Below are 16,428 nucleotides of genomic sequence, written 5' to 3'. Positions count from 1 at the left end.
TTGTAAACAGTGTATCATAAATTCTCCTTCACTTCAATTTCAGTTTTGAAATATGTCCCATGTATAATCACTAGTAAGTCAAAAAAATTAGTAACTACATTTGTCTTGTGGTGTCTGTATCAGTAACTGATGAAAGTGAGATGCATTCCAGGTTCTCCGATCACTCAACAGGAACAAGTTTGGGCTGAGTCTATTTCACATAGTCATTGAGGCAGTGAACCTGGGGTGTGCTTTGGGAACTGGGATCCTTAGCCTCACCTTTCCACCACTCAAAAGATAGGTGTGCATGTGGCCTGTTTAGAGTCTTTATAACGTTTCATTTTTTCTTGTTTTCTTTGTGCTGTATCCCACACAGAAGCATCATGAGGGGGCACAGCAGGGGATAGAGGCAGAATGTGCATTTTCCTGCCATAATGCAGTTCGTGTGGTGAGGTGGAGGTGGTAGCATGTGGGGTAGCACAATATAGTTAAAACCAGTCCATCACAACCTCTATATAGAAGATCTGTTGCCTCTCTGTGTCTAAACAATGGAATAAAATAACTCTCTTAACGCACCTCAGGCCAAGCATTCCCTGTCGCATTGATCATTGGCAAATAGTTGTTGAACATCCGCATCCATGTACTAAAAGGCATTGTCGGCTCTTCCAGGCAAGGCAAACATATTGCAGGTGAAGGCACGTTTGCAGCCATCTCAACGAAAAAAATCAGTATGTCAAACAAGCAGGATAAATTGTTGCCAAAATGCTGGGTGGTAGAGATGCTAGTGACACAGCAAGAGGGCAAATCGGGTAGGGACAGGCATTGGTATGGTCAGAAATTCCTTGTAGGTGTCCTGATAGCTTGGGCTGGAGCTGTGTATTACAGTTTTTGTCAGTCGCTTTGGTACATTTCTCAGATCAGAATTGAAATTCTCAAAACTACTTGTTCAACCTCCACATCATCCAGTCACTTGTGCACATCATAAAAGCAATTTCTCATTCTTTTGAACAAATTGCCAATGCTTTGGCACATTCATGTAAATGATTATGCACAATTGTCTGCTGTTTCCTACATTATTAATTGCTTATGTCATGTTGATCAAAATGTATTATACTGGTTCTCTGTTGAATAGTCTTACCCCCCAAAACATTGATGCATTAGTTCATTGCATAAGTCATTACATGCATAATGGTTGAAGCAGTTGTCATAATCTGTCAAGCATATTTTCTATACATTTCTATTAGACTTTTTGGTAAATGTTTCCTGAATTGATGAATTGCTCTCAGGTGAATCTTGACTTTCACTAATGAAGGGGAATGTGTGCAGCGTTAGATCAACCAATGATCAACCAGTTCTCTAAAATAGCTCAGGGGTGCATCTCATGAACCTTCAATTGGCAAGCATATATAGACAGAGCACAACACAGTGTTACAATTTCTGACAATGGAAGAACAATAAGGAAATGAACAGGGTCAACAGCCGGGGAGAAGAAGAGGAGTAAGGCTGCATGGTGGAAAGGTAGGGAGGCAAAACAGAGGAAGAGGCAGAAGAGGCCAAGGACATAGACACGTTCCCAATGAAATAAGGGCCACAATTGTGGACCATGTTCTCAATCATGGCCTTACAATGGCCGAGGCTGGTCGAAGGGTGCAGCCGAATGTTGGGAGAACAACCTTATCCTCAATCATTCAAACGTTTCGTAGACAGAACAGGTATGTAATCCAACAAAGTGCACTGTACTGTAATACTGGTTACTTACTGTAATGATTCATATTACAGTATTCCACTTGCATTTTAGAGTATACAGTACATATACTTTATACCGATACATACTGTACATATACTGTAACACACAAACACTTATTTTTTAAAATCTTACTCAATCTTGTCTTTTTCATTACTGTATTTTTCCCACATAGGACTGTAATACTACCTCACAGGGGTGGCAGAGGGCCCCTTTTCACACCTCAACAGGAGGAGGCTATTTGCACCATGGTCATAGCAAATAATGCTATTAGACTAAAGGAGTTACAGAGTGCCATTATAGAAGACAACAATGTCTTTGAAAACATCCAATCTGTCAGAATCTCAACTATTGACAGGGTGCTGAAAAGACAACAGATGAGCATGAAACAGCTGTACCGTGTACCATTTGAAAGGAATAGTGAAGGAGCTACGGTACCAGTATGTACAGGTAAAACATCTATGTGCATACAGTAACTGTACACCATTGTATAGTGATATACAGTACAGTCAGTGTGACCTGTACACATTTGCTATGGCTGTAGAAAAGAACATGCAATATGTATACATTTGATGTAACTACCTTGTCCAAAATGAAAATACATGTAATTCATAAAACTCATTTTCTATCTTCTGGGATATAGCGTATAATGGAACTAGGAATAAGTGAACCATCTCACAACTTCATATACCTGGATGAGGCTGGCTTCAACCTGGCCAAATGCAGAAGGCGTGGTCGAAATGTCATCGGCCACAGAGCTACTGTCGATGTGGGAACATCACTATCTGTGCTACTATTTCAGAGCATGGTGTGCTAACTCGTATTTCCATTATAGGGCCATACAACACACAGCATGTCCTCACCTTCTTAGACACCCTCTACAGGGATCTCATCCCTGATGATGAGAGGGCTCTGATTCGAGATGATTTACCAAAGTATGTGGTAGTTTGGGATAATGTGAGTTTCCATCGCTCAAACACCATCAGGCAATGGTTTGCGGCCCACTACAGGATGCTGATGGAATTCCTCCCACCCTACTCCCCATTCCTTAACCCAATTGAGGAGTTCTACTCAGCATGGAGGTGGAAGGTTTACGATCGCCAGCCACATACTCAGATGACCCTGCTGGCTGCAATGGATGCAGCATGTGAGGACATCACAGCAAATGCCTGCAGAGGCTGGATAAGACATTCCAAAAGATTATTTCCGCACTGCAATGCCAGGGAAGATATCCGTTGTGATGTGGATGAGAATCTGTGGCCCGACAGACAGGAACGTCAGGAGGTGTAGAAAGACTGCACTGTAATTCCCCATACAGCGCTGCATGTACAGTTCTGCCTAAGGGGTGTTTCCTATGTTTACATTTCTAATTTTGTATTTTTTCCTTTGTGTTATGCAGTGCTGTAAAACAGTCTTGTCTCTTTTTTTTCTGTATCGCAATGACATGGTCTGTCAACAAATTACAGTACAAACAGTAAAAGCGTAAATGTGAATCCTGTCCAATCTCTTGCAATCAATCTCCCACATACAGTAATGTGTAACTTTGTACTGTTGAAATTGATATATGCCATACAGAAAAAGTGCAGCCTTGTGTATTTTCAATCATTGTCATCAAAACCTTAGCCATAGTTTACATCAGAAAATACTTAGAGTACACTGTTATATTGACAACATGGCTAAACATTTTGACTATCTTGTTTGTAAACAATGACACAAGGACTTGTCATTCTGATGGTGCTGACATGTTCATTGACATAAATATTTACTTTTGAGAAATAAACTAAGAATTTTGAGCAAGTTACGGGCTTTTGCAGGTCCATTGTGTGGTTCTGTTTGTACGAATTGTTTAGAGAAATGCACTTACTGTTCTGCAAATGTTACGGATGATTTGAGAAATGTACCAAAGCGACTGAGAAAAACTGTAATATGGGGCAGATCCCCGCCCCGAAACAAATAGCCCCAATGTCCCCCTTTCATCCATTGTGCTTCTAGCCCCTTGCACTGTCAGAACACCCCCTGGGGGAGGGAGCACTGCACTGCGCAGGTTGAGAAACCCTAGTTTAGAGTCAGCTCCCTTTGCGTTCTCACCAGTTACATAGTTGATGAAAAACAAAGTGGCCTGATTGGATAGAGATCAGATAGAGTCATCATATTTCACCAGTCCATCATACTGATACGAATCCGAGATGTGTGAATGTAAACGCAATGCCATTCAAATGTTGATGTGACATACAGTATCTCAGAATCATTGAGAGATGGTAATGTGAAAGAACGATAAAGACAAATCAAATCCCCTCCATTTTTTGCTTTGTTACAGAAGTGATAAAGAAAGTAATGTTATCAGAGCACTGGGCAAGATATAGAAGCTTTTTCCCTTGTGTTCATATCATATTCATATTCATATAGCCCCGAATATTTTAAGCCTAGCCCTGAATATTTTCGCCCTGAAAAAGAAGGTGTTTATAGCAAAACAACAGACAGACTGTGTAACAGAGAGGAACTTGTCTTGCAGCGTCCAAAGGAGGGGGGAGTAATCAAGCGCGGCACAGTTCACACAAAGTTGTAAGACGCGTGCACCCAGATGAAAAGCTCCGGTTTTAAATACCAATCTAGCCTTCTTGGCTATTTCAAGAAGAACACTCAAGGTAAATCACTGAGCGTGGGTATTACACAATGTATCGAATTATGTTGATGCCCAAAAAACGTTTACTGACGTGATTATATAGAAACCCACGCTAGATAGCCCTTACACAAATAATTAGCCTACGGTGAACTGACGGCCAAGTCTGTCAAGTAAAGGTTCTCTCTCTTTCTCTCTCTCTCAATCAGTTCAATTCAGTTCAAATAGGCTTGCTTTATTGACATGACCATACTAAGACACAGTATTGCCAAAGCACACTTGCGAAACAAAACACATACATATCGGCTATATAGGGATAAAAAAAGAAAACAAAATAGTTTTTTCTTTTGTCACACATGTAATCTTAATATCTACATAAATTTGTGTTGTCCAGAGACAACAAACAGCACAGCCAGTGCAGGCGGTGATGGTCATGATGAGCTGCTGCAGACAGCTGAGCCAGGATCCATTGGAGAAAATGGTATTTGTGTGTGTGCGTGTGTGTGTGAGAGAGAGAGAGAGAGAGAGAGAGAGATATGAACTTGAAAGAGATATTTATATGATCATATAGATCTTGTGAAATGGGATATCATCTGGGATTTTGGATATTGTAATATAATAATGTAGCTTAGAATTTGTGTCTTCGTGGTCCTAAAGGCGAGATATGTGAGAAATTATATATTTTTATTAAATGATAATCTGATGATAAACTGTACTAGTGATATTTAATAGTCAATGGCTACATGCCTCAGTCTCCGTGGACATTATATGGGTGTTGATAATAACTTAGGTGTCTCAAATACTATCACATCAATGTTGAGATTTTGTGTGTGTCAAGTCCTACCTTAATTTTTACATTGCAGATCAGTCAGGAAGGTCACAAGAGGAGATAAACACAGGTTGTAGTGAGGCAGATGACTTTGGATCACTAGATACTGGACCTAAACAAGTCAGCCTTCATGTATATCCACCGACTAGCTTCGGAGAACAAAGAAGGTCCTTTCGGCAACAACGGTTTAAGTCCTTCGAATGGTTGGAATACCCTATATGCAAAAATGCTACATTTTATTATGCTTATAGACTGTTCGGGAAACATCCCTCAGGAATGAACAAAGATGGTCTGATTAGCAAAGCAGGATTTTCAAATTGGAAGCGAGCCTTGGATGGTTTTAGAGAGCATGAAACAAAGTGCAGGACACAAAGCCTCAATGCTTGCATGGACAAGTTACCAAGCTAGTTTGACACAAGGCAGTGTCATTGATCAAATGAATGTGGCCCAAGTCGGGGAAATTATTGAGAGGAGAGAATACTTGCACCGTGTTGTTGCTGCCACCACTTTTTTAGGAAAACAAGGCCTTTCTTTCTGTGGCCATGACGAAACCAACTCAAGCAACAATCAGGGGGAACTTTTACAGCAGTTTGACCCCTTTCTCCAAAGCTACAAACCTCCCTGCAACATCTATGGCAGTTGGACTGCAGTTCAAACATTCCAGGTATTATATACTGGTTGCCAGTGTCTACATGATGGTGATGTTCAGGACTATATTGTCCACTACAGAGAGGCTCCATAAATACCTGCAGAAAGAGTCTGTTGACTTGGCACAAGCAACATTCTACAAAGATGCAGTGTTGGAAACACTGAAATCAATGCGGAGTGATGAAATAGCAGAGAAGCTCAACAAGGAAACAAAAGACATTTGTGAGTGCAACAATATCACAGAGAACCTGACTGGTCCCTGGCGCAAACAAAAATGGATGGCTGACAATACAGTTGAGTCTTCCTTGGGCACCAGGGCTCACTTTGGCACAGAAGATGATCTCAAACATGACCTTTTTTATCCGTGTCTGGACTGCATGATAAACAAACTGATCGCCAGATTTTCTGGTGTAGGGGTTGAGCTTATGAAGGGCATTCAAGCATGCAACCCATCAGCGGATGACTTCCTTGGTGAAGATTTTCTGAGTCTTATTGCATCACATTACAACATAAAACTAAGTAAAGAGGAGATAATGGTGGCAAAACAGTTCATTGAAAAGAAAAAGAAAGCCAGCACAATTCCTGACATGTGCAATGTGTACAAACCGCTTGACCCAGACATGTTCCCAAGCTTGAGTGCAGTCTTTCAAGCTGCCTTAACAATACCTGTTAGTTGCAGCAGTTGTGAGAGATCATTCAGTGCACTGCATCGTCTGCATACATGGCTAAGGCAAACAATGGGTCAGGACAGGCTCGCTCATTTGGCACTTCTTTCAATAGAAAAGGACTGCCTCATCACTATTGCTCCTGAGATGGTCATTGACCACTTTGCCAAGCTAAAGCCAAGGAGGCACACCCTCATGATTCCACCCTCAAAGAAGTAAGGAAGGATAGCAACAAATAGGACAATTTGTCACTATCCTCCTGTTTGTCCTCTACTTTTAAGTAGAGGACAAACAGGAGGAGAACGACAAAACAAAAGACAAGGAGAGAAAAAGGAAGATATGGAAACCTAAAATATAAAAGAAAATGGAAGGAAGAATCTGGTAGAAGAATCTGGTAACATTTTAAGACAACAATTAAGGAGCAAAGAGGGGTGACAGACAGCAGCACAGGCAAATAAACAAAGACCACAGGATGGGCGCAGAAGATAAAGGACAAGGAGAAGAGAGAGAGAGAGAAAGAAAACATCCATGTAGGGAGAGAAAAGGAGACAGGACAGATCCAGAGGTGAACCATGCTCATATTGCAGTGGATAAACTGTGCCATCATGGTATAAGCAGGGTTAATGCAATAGCTGTGTGTGTGTGTGTGTGTGTGTAAGAATGCAGATTAAGGTAACCATGTTTGCACTTTTTCACCACCAGGGCCAAAAACAGCCACGAGGGGACAGAGACTGAGGTGAACTGCAATAAATTTAAGAAGAGAAAAGATGAGCAGTGCACAAATCAATAGTAAAGATAAGTAGGATAACCTTTGAATGTGTGTGTGTGTGATAATATTTATTTATTATGAAGGTAGATATAACCTCCCCAACCTACCGATGCCGATCTCCCTTCAAAAAAAAAAGACAAGCCCCAGGCAAACTTGACTTAGCTCCTGATCTTCTCAATAGCTAGAAACGCCTCTGGTTCATATATCATTGTTGACCTGATTTTGCTCCTTGAATTGTTAGAATTTTTACTCTGCTGTCAGTGGAAAAAGAATGTTCACAAGCAGTCCTGCTTCTCTTCTGAAGATAGCTTCTTGTAGACACAGCAGAGGTCTGTGAAGACAGGTCTTAATTACTGACAGTCTTAGTTACACCAGAGAGCTGTTCCTGCAAATGCTTGTGTTCAATCCAGAAGGCAGTGCATTAGCCAGTCATGGGCGCAGAGGAGCAGAAGACACAACTATTAAAAGGTTTATTTTTGTTGGGGGATTTTCTTAGGGGTGACCTATGGGAGATGGCATTTTATTTGAAGTTCAAACTCCTGAAAGTTAAACTTTTTAACTGCAAGATTTCTATTTGTGTGCATACACTTATTTCCACAGTCCTTCACTTGCCTACCCAGTTAACCCAAACCATACCACACTAATCCAAATAAGCCTGACCAATGCTTCAGGAAAGGCTGTTCATGCAGTTAACTGCCCTTTTTTGTTGAAGGCAAACCTGTGGCTGTACTTTAGCATAATACAAGCCATACTTACGTATGTCAGCCTCTGCTGCTCTTGATTCCAATTTTAAAAAAGCAAAAAATTACATAAATTATACATGTGGAATATACAATAATTAGACTCCCAATACTGAATATCTTTGCCATTATAGAGCCATTTTAGCATACCCACTGTAAAACTTCACTGTTTTTTCTACAGTAAATACCTGTATAATGCCCAGTGTAATACAGTGAATGCATAAGGCTTTTACAGTATATTGCTGTATCTTTTTTTGCATCATATGTAAATTATTTAAACTCATGTGATACATACAGTAATATACTGCTATTAATCAAGGTACAGTATTTACTGTATATCCCCATCACACTCTAACTCCACGGAGTTATAAATGGTAATTTCTATAAGTACAACACCCGCAATTGTTCTGCTCACTTTACTCAATCATCAAAGTAATTCATCTTCATCACACAATTGCAATTTATTTTGTGTGATTATATGTGCAAAATTATATTGCACTTGATCAAGGAATTTGAATATCAAAGCATTGGTTGGTTGCTGTGTAGCATACTGGAGGAGAGAGAAACCCATTCACACATGGGTACCAGCACCTGCTACCTATTGTCTAACGGGATGGGGATGTGTGTGTGTGTGTGGTTGGGGGGGGCGTGGGCTTATTTCTTAAATGAGCCATTTTAGTAATTTTACAGTAACGCCAAATGGCATTAGCTCTGGCCTTTCTATGTTAACATTACTGTTATGAGTGGCTGTGTTCATCGAACAGGAAGCCATTGTTCCCTCAGTCGATATTTCAGTGTTCATGCTCTGAGGTGAGGTTGGTGGGTGGAGCCACCTCATCATTTAGTTGATGTTACGTCCCTGTGATTATGTGCGTGTGTGAGCGTGCACGTGTCTCTCCCTCTCTTGCTGTTTTCCCCACCTCTTTTCAGAACCCATTGCCATTCGCCATTTCCCACCGTCATTCACAACCATTCTGCTGGTTCCTGCCTACCATCCCACCAATCAGAAGACAACGCCCATTTTAAAATCCCCGCCAGTCATCCCGTATACAGCTGCTGCTGCGCTGCCAATATTCCCTCCATTATTTCCCGTGTTTACATCGTCGGTTGTGTATATCTGTAGTTTCTGTTAACCCCAGGTTGTTTTGTGAATAGGGTACCCGTTCCCCCTGTTTTACCCTGTTTGTAAATGTCTCTTTTGTCCGTTGCGTTGAGGCATTGGGACAGGTAAGACGGAGGCCTCTGTACACTTTCACGTAGGATTAGTTTTCACTAGTTTAGGAGTGGTCGCCACATTCTGTATTTCAGCTTGCTCGCTAGAGTAGCCAGGTAGGCTATTTGTGAGGAGTGGGAATCTAACATTAAATTCTTGCGGAACATTGATATTAACTAGCTAGCTATCCAAATAAAGTGACAGAAACAGTGATCACTGTGTTGGCAAATCTGGCAAATGTTAATCAACTTCAACCAACTTTGTGACAAATTCTGATTGAATTCAGCATGTTAACAAGGTAGCAGTAACAAGATGCTAAGCCTTCTAAAAGCACTCTCCTTTCTGTTTCTGTGCCAAAAGGACTCCAAATGCTCCAGCAGAGTCACCTGAAGTAAGCTGATCCATGTGAGCTGACAAACCTTTTAAAAATGGTGGTGAATTAATTTGCTCTGTCCCTGATCGTGTCTTTTTTGATAAATGACAGCTTCTTAGCACCTCAGTATTTTTTTGACATTATTGTTTTCTGTTTTCTCCCACTGTTATACAAAGAACTAACTGACAATGACGCACACACAACTGTCACAACAACGCGGGTGACTGTGTTAACTTTGTGAATGACTTCAAACATTTTACAATGTTTGAATTCCATTCAGAATTCTGCAGGATTCCATGCAGGCATGGCTATCTCTAAACTTTAGTGTTATATAGACCACCATGTCTTTTATTTTTGAAGACATAATACTGCGCATAGAAAAGATGGAGGCCTATTACTTAATGCAAAGCCTAGGCATTGTTGACTTTTGTTAGCTAGCTAGCTATAGCTTGGAAACCGTCCAGAGAGTAAGCTTAGTTACAGTATAGCTAGCTAAGGTCTTGTTTAGGCTGAAGTTATTCTTGCATGCTGCTATTAACCAAACTGGAATGAAACTAAACTTTTGTAAGAATGAGATCAATTTATGTTAGTTAGCGAACGTTACTTTAAAATTAGTGGGTTCAGCTACTTCAGCCACACCCATTGCTACCACGTGCATAAAATCAAGCATACAGCCAAGCAATTTCCATAGACAAACACTGGAAGGAGAATGAGTCATACTGAAGAGCTCAGTGATTTTCAATGTAGTCATAGAATTCCGCCTTTCCAACAAGTGAGTTCATCAAATTTCTGCCCTGCTAGAGCTGCCCTGCTCAACTGTCATTGTGAAGTGGACACGTCTCAGCAACAACTCAGCCACGAAGCGGTGAGCCACACAAGCCCACAGGCCACTGATTGCTGAAGCATCTAGTGCATAAAAATCGTCTGTCCTCGGTTGCGACACTCACTACCAAGTTCCAGACTGCCTCTGGAAGCAACGTCAGCATAAGAACTGTTCATTGGGAGTTTTGTAAAATGGGTTTCCGTGGCCAATCAGCCACACACAAGCCTAAGATCACCATGCACTGGAGTGGTGTAAAGCATGCCACCATTGGACTCTGGAGCAGTGGAAACATGTTCTCTGGATTGACAAATCACACTTCACTATGTGGCAGTCTGGCAGATGGATCTGACAAATGCCAGGAGAATGCTAGCTGCCCGAATGCATAGTACCAACTGTGAAGTCTGGTGGAGGAATAATGGTCTGGGGCTGTTTTACATGGTTTTGGCTGGGCCCCTCAGTTTCAGTGAAGGGAAATCTTAATGCTACAGCATACAATGTCATTCTGGACAACAGTTTGGGGAAAGCCCTTTCCTGTGTCAGTATGACAATGCCCCTGTGCACAAAGCGAGGTCCATAAAGAAATGGTTTACTGAGTTTGGCGTGGAAGAACTTGACTGGCCTGCCTGACCTGACTTCAAGCCCATCAATCACCTTTTGGATTAATTGGACTTCGAGCCAGGCCTTATCATCCAACATCAGTGCCCAACCTCATTAATGCTCTTGTGGCTGAATGGAAGCAAATCCATTCAGCCAAGTTACCAAATCTAGTGGAAAGCCTTCCCTTAACAGTGGAGGCCGTTATAGCAGCAAAGAGGGGACTAACTCCATATTAATGCCCATGGTTTTGGAATGAGATGTTCAACAAGTACAAGTGGGTGTAATGTTCGAGTGTCCACATACTTTTCCCATGTAGTGTACAGTACATTTACAAAATTTTGAATTCTGAGCAGATCCACTTGAAGCAATTTACATACAGCTTGTAAAACTGTAGATTAGGCTACAAATTGTAAAATGATTTGTTAAACTTACTTGACCCAATGGTATATTTCTGTAAATGTTTTCAGCTGCAACAGAACCTGTCTTTTCAACGTTACCTTGGCTCAAAACTGGGCAATTCCAGAATGGACAGTTAGGCCTACACCGGACTGGGATGTCTAAATTTTGCTCATAAGTACCGGCACTCCCAAACTATGGTAGGAGACCAAAACATTTATTGGGCATTATGTCAGGTCCTTCATGACATCTTTTGAATTCAATGACTACCTGGAGTCCATAGACGTCACTAACTCAGAGCCCAGTAATAATTTGAACTCCACCCACTCAATCTGCGCATAGGAATTGATGGATATGTTTAGACTGATATAATTTGATATTGCAATGCAATTGATGTCTTGTACTGTCACTGATGCTCAATACATTTCATAATAGCCCCATACAATGTAGTCTGAAGCAATTCACGGATTTACTTTACAGTCATTTTAAGTTTTCTAGACAGAATATGAAACACAAGTTCAATTAGATTGAGATTGGGTGAATGACTTAACCAGAGAATAATTTTCAAGTTTTTAGCTTTGAAAAACTCCTTTATTGCTTTAACGGTATGTTTGGGATCATTGTCTCAGGATAAAGCGCCGTTCAATGAGTTTTGAGGCATTTTATTGTGCTTCAGAAAAAAAGATTCCTTTTATACACTTCAAAATACATTCACTACATTACATTTATTTGGCAGATGCTTTTATCCAAAGCGACGTACAATAAGTGCATACCAATGGTCATTGGAACAACTACAAACACAGGTCCAATAAGATGCAATACTTATTATGTAACAGTTATTTATAGCCATGAACACCTTAAGTCCAGATCCCACAGTAAGCATAGGCTAGGTCAGAGAGTAGCCTAATGTTAAGTCAAGCTAGGAGGCAAGACAGCGAGCTACAACATCAAGATAATGACAAAAGTGCAGTATAAGTGCTGCTGCTCATTCTGCTGCTATCAGAACTTACATCATCAATGAAGACTCACCAGCCCAGATGTTAATGAACACCAATAACACCCTCTAAAGGCAATCAAAAGCCCATAATCATGATTAGATACTTACAGCTTGCTTATACCTGCACTAAGGAAGTGAACACACCTGACTAATCAGAAATACATGTGAAGTCATTTGTACATTATGGTGTATGAAAATGGAAAGACTATGTATAAAAATGCTGCAATTTCTACATGGTGAAAGCAAAATGCACACATATCCCTTTCATAAAAGTTGACAATGTGCACGTTAACCACATGTGAATTGTTTGATTACACCTAAAAGTGTGGAGTACAGAACCAAATAAAGAAAATATGTCTTTGTCCCAAACATTATGAAGCTTACTGATCATAGTTTTTTATTTCAGGAAACACACACACACATATATATATATATATATATATATATATATATATATATACATACACACACTCACCGGCCACTTCATTAGGTACACCTGTTCAACTGCAAACTGCACCCGTTAACGCAAATATCTAATCAGCCAATCACGTGGCAGCAACTCAGTGCATTTAGGCATGTATGGTCAAGACGATCTGCTGAAGTTCAAACCAAGCATCAGAATGGGGAAGAAAGGTGATTTAAGTGACTTTGAACGAAGCATGGTTGTTGGTGCCAGACTGGCTGGTCTGAGTATTTCAGAAACTGCTGATCTACTGGGATTTTCACGCACAACCATCTCTAGGGTTTATAGGGAATGGTCCGAGAAAGAGAAAATATCCAGTGAACGGCAGTTCTCTGGGCAAAAATACCTTTTGGATGGCAGAGGTCAGAGGAGAATGGCCAGACTGGTTCGAGCTGATAGAAAGGCAACAGTAACTCAAATAACCATTCGTTACAACCGAGGTATGCAGAAGAGCATCTCTGAACGCACACCACATCAAACCTTGAAGCAGATACAGCAGCAGAAGACCACACCGGGTGCCACTCCTGTCACCTAATGAAGTGGCCGGTGAGTGGATATATATATGCCCATGATGCACATGCTTCCTATATACACTATTATATCTAATGGATAAAAAAATACAATTATACTACCTGCTTCGATAATGCATTAGGGTTTTTATTGGCTTCACGTTTTATCTAGGTCCTCACAGAATTTCACAGGTCTAGTTAGCCTCACAATAACGATTAGCCTACAGCAATGCGTCTATAAGTCTGAAATTTACGAGTGCCAGCAATAGGCTACTTTCACTTTCACTTCACCTTCCAGAGCCTGGGAGCGTGACTCGTGTTTATTCTCTTTCATATTATCAATGTTTTGGTTCGTTTGAAAATGCAGCGTTAAACTGAATTTTTTAAAACAGATCAACAGTAATTCCACCAAAGGCGCCGCAAGGTTCTTTCTGAAGCGTCACAACTTTAAAACGAATTTAATCGACCTGTGACGCAGTGATTGAATCTGGATTAATCTTCTGGGATGTAGCTATAGTACAATAGTTCTAATCAATAGCCTAATACAAAATCATAACGCCTATTATACAGAAATATTGAAAGTAGGCTAGGCCTACTAATGGATATATTTTGGAGAACATCCGATGAACGGCTTAGCCTACCTGCAATGTCCCACAGTTGTAGTCGCACCGAAGTAGAGCTGTCCCAGTTGATAACTTTCAACGAGAAATCAACTCCTATGGTCACTCTGTAGTTCTCGGAAAAAAGTTGGTGAGCATACCGTCTTATTATGCAGGTCTTTCCGACACCATTCTCCCCGATGACTAAAACTTTAAACAAGTACTCCTTACACTCGCCCGCCATCATTAAACTCCAAATAGCACAAATAGTTTCATTCGCTGCAAATGCCAAGTAAAAATGCCACAGACCTCCAGAACACACCTCCGTATGTTTGGACCCGGAACTCATCTGGTCTCAATTCCAGACGTCTACAGTAAACAATTTTATTCTGTTGTGTTGCCCCTAATTTTTTAAAAACCATGTCTACACTATATTTGAACAATTGTTTCTCATTTGCCCAAAACACATAATGAAAACTGTGAAATTTTCACAAATGTTCACAAATAAGATTTTTTTACATTGTAAAATAAATAATATTACGATACTTATTTGGCTAAACTTTATCTGACCAACAAACATAGAGTACATTAATCAGGCAAAAATACCGATATTGTAGGCCAAAAGCATTATGCCACCTTTAAATAAATAAAAAAAATATATAGGTAGAGAAGAATTCAGTTAATATACAGTAAGCACATTTATCAAATAACAAACCAAAGTATAAACCTTCTTCCCCCATTTCTACCAACACAGAAAGATGAGTTTTACTAAAAAAAATAATCTTAGACACGACTTTCCTTGAAATAGCCGCCTTTGGCTTTAATTGTAATTCAATTAATTATTGGAAGCCTATTCAATCATTTTGCAAAGTGGGAGGTGGAGGGATGGGAAGGAGGTGGATGTTTTTTTAAATTTTTTTTTTTTACCCCAGGTAGCCTAATACCTTTAGCCGGTAGTGCAAGTAAAATAGGCCCTAAAGTTGCAAGAAATATTGCAAAGAAAAAGGAGCTAGTGCTTAGATGTGCAAGCTCAAGTAAACATTGTGGCAAGAAGGTTAATCCCAGTGAGAAATTGCAGAGAAATTTAAGATGTCCAGTTGCAGTGTTCAGTACACATTCAGAAGGTCTGTAAGATTCAATATTTATTCAATAAGCCTAAATATTTGTCATTTTTATCTGTATGAATGTATCTGCAGTGTGGTTGATTGTATGTTGGCATAAATGTCTATTTATAAACGTGAATGTCATATGCTGCTAGAAAAATTTCCCCATGGGAATAACTAAGTATTCCATCTATTTATCTATGTACAGTATCTATTGTACAATTGGTATCTATTTTATGTTGCAATATAAAATAACTTGTACAATTAGTAAAATTAACTTGACAGCCAAGGATAAACATATCATTTTTGGAGTGTAAATTTTAATCAGCTGTTTAAAACATTAATTTAAATGATGTCTTCTTCCGCGAGGCAATTTTTGTTATTTGACACATTGATAAACATAACATAGAGTTTGAATGACCACATATTCTTCAGATGGTAAGATGAAAACAAAGCCAAATTACTTGAAATAATTTAGAAAAAATTGAGTACCATTGCTTTGGAATACAGCTTGTTTAATATGAGTGAGCTAAAACAGCCAATATTGTTCGTTCCATGGATGCTGCACTGTTGCATGCAGTGGGTAGCACTGTTGCCTCACAGCAAAATGGTTCTTGGTTGCCTGGGGCCTTTCTGTGTGGAGTTTGCACGTTCTCCCCGTGTTCACGTGGGTTTCCTCTGGGTGCTCTGGCTTCCTTCCACAGTCCGGAGACATGCAGGTTAGGTTAATTGGGGAGTCTTTGTTTGAGTATGTGAGTGAATTGTGTGTTGTACACTGCAATGGACGGGCAAACTGTCCAGGGTGTATTCCTGCCTTTTGTTCAATGCATGCTGGGCTCCAGCACCTCCTGTGACCCTGACCAGGATAAGCGGGTATAGATAATGGATCAATACTTTCAATGGCAGACCTAGACTTTGCAAGTTTGAATTAATGACTTATAAACAGTGCTCTGTATGTGTAACTTGGTGCAAACATGTTTTTGTTCAGATATCATTTGGGAGGGTTCATAAGTGGCTGGCCATGTTGACAAATAAAAGTTTTGTCATACATTTTTAATATCCAGTTAAGGAGTGTACACATTGCGTGGTTTGCATCTAATGTATTAGCCTACTGTTATATTTTGATAAAATAATGCCCTCTTCTGGCAAATTTGCGATGCAGGAAATAACACAACATAGCCTTAGCCAAGGTTATCTCTTCTGAAATGCACTGCACAGATAAGCCACAAAAAAACTGGTTGAATTGCTGAGGCCTCCATTCTCTCTCATTGACTATTATCAGTTTAAATGCTAAGCTAAATATATAATTTCAGGAGTTAGCTAAACGGCAGCATGTGCCAGAGCCGTGTGAAATTTATTAC

At 40.1% G+C, this 16,428-nt stretch overlaps 1 protein-coding gene across 1 annotated transcript in view; it reads right to left on the bottom strand.

The window, feature by feature from the left end:
• The window catches only part of rab32b (RAB32b, member RAS oncogene family), a 29,489-nt gene extending 15,171 nt beyond the window's left edge, over positions 1-14,318 (bottom strand). The window contains exon 1 of the mRNA XM_035420160.1: positions 14,007-14,318. Coding sequence (XP_035276051.1) covers positions 14,007-14,313 — 307 coding nt within the window. The 5' untranslated portion in view covers positions 14,314-14,318. The remainder of the gene's footprint in view (positions 1-14,006) is intronic.
• Between the last annotated feature and the right edge of the window lie 2,110 nt (positions 14,319-16,428).

The sequence above is a fragment of the Anguilla anguilla genome, chromosome 1 (assembly GCF_013347855.1).
Source record: "Anguilla anguilla isolate fAngAng1 chromosome 1, fAngAng1.pri, whole genome shotgun sequence".
NCBI classification, from domain to species: domain Eukaryota; kingdom Metazoa; phylum Chordata; class Actinopteri; order Anguilliformes; family Anguillidae; genus Anguilla; species Anguilla anguilla.
Note: the sequence above shows the minus strand (reverse complement) of the source record. Positions and strands in the feature narration are given on the sequence as shown.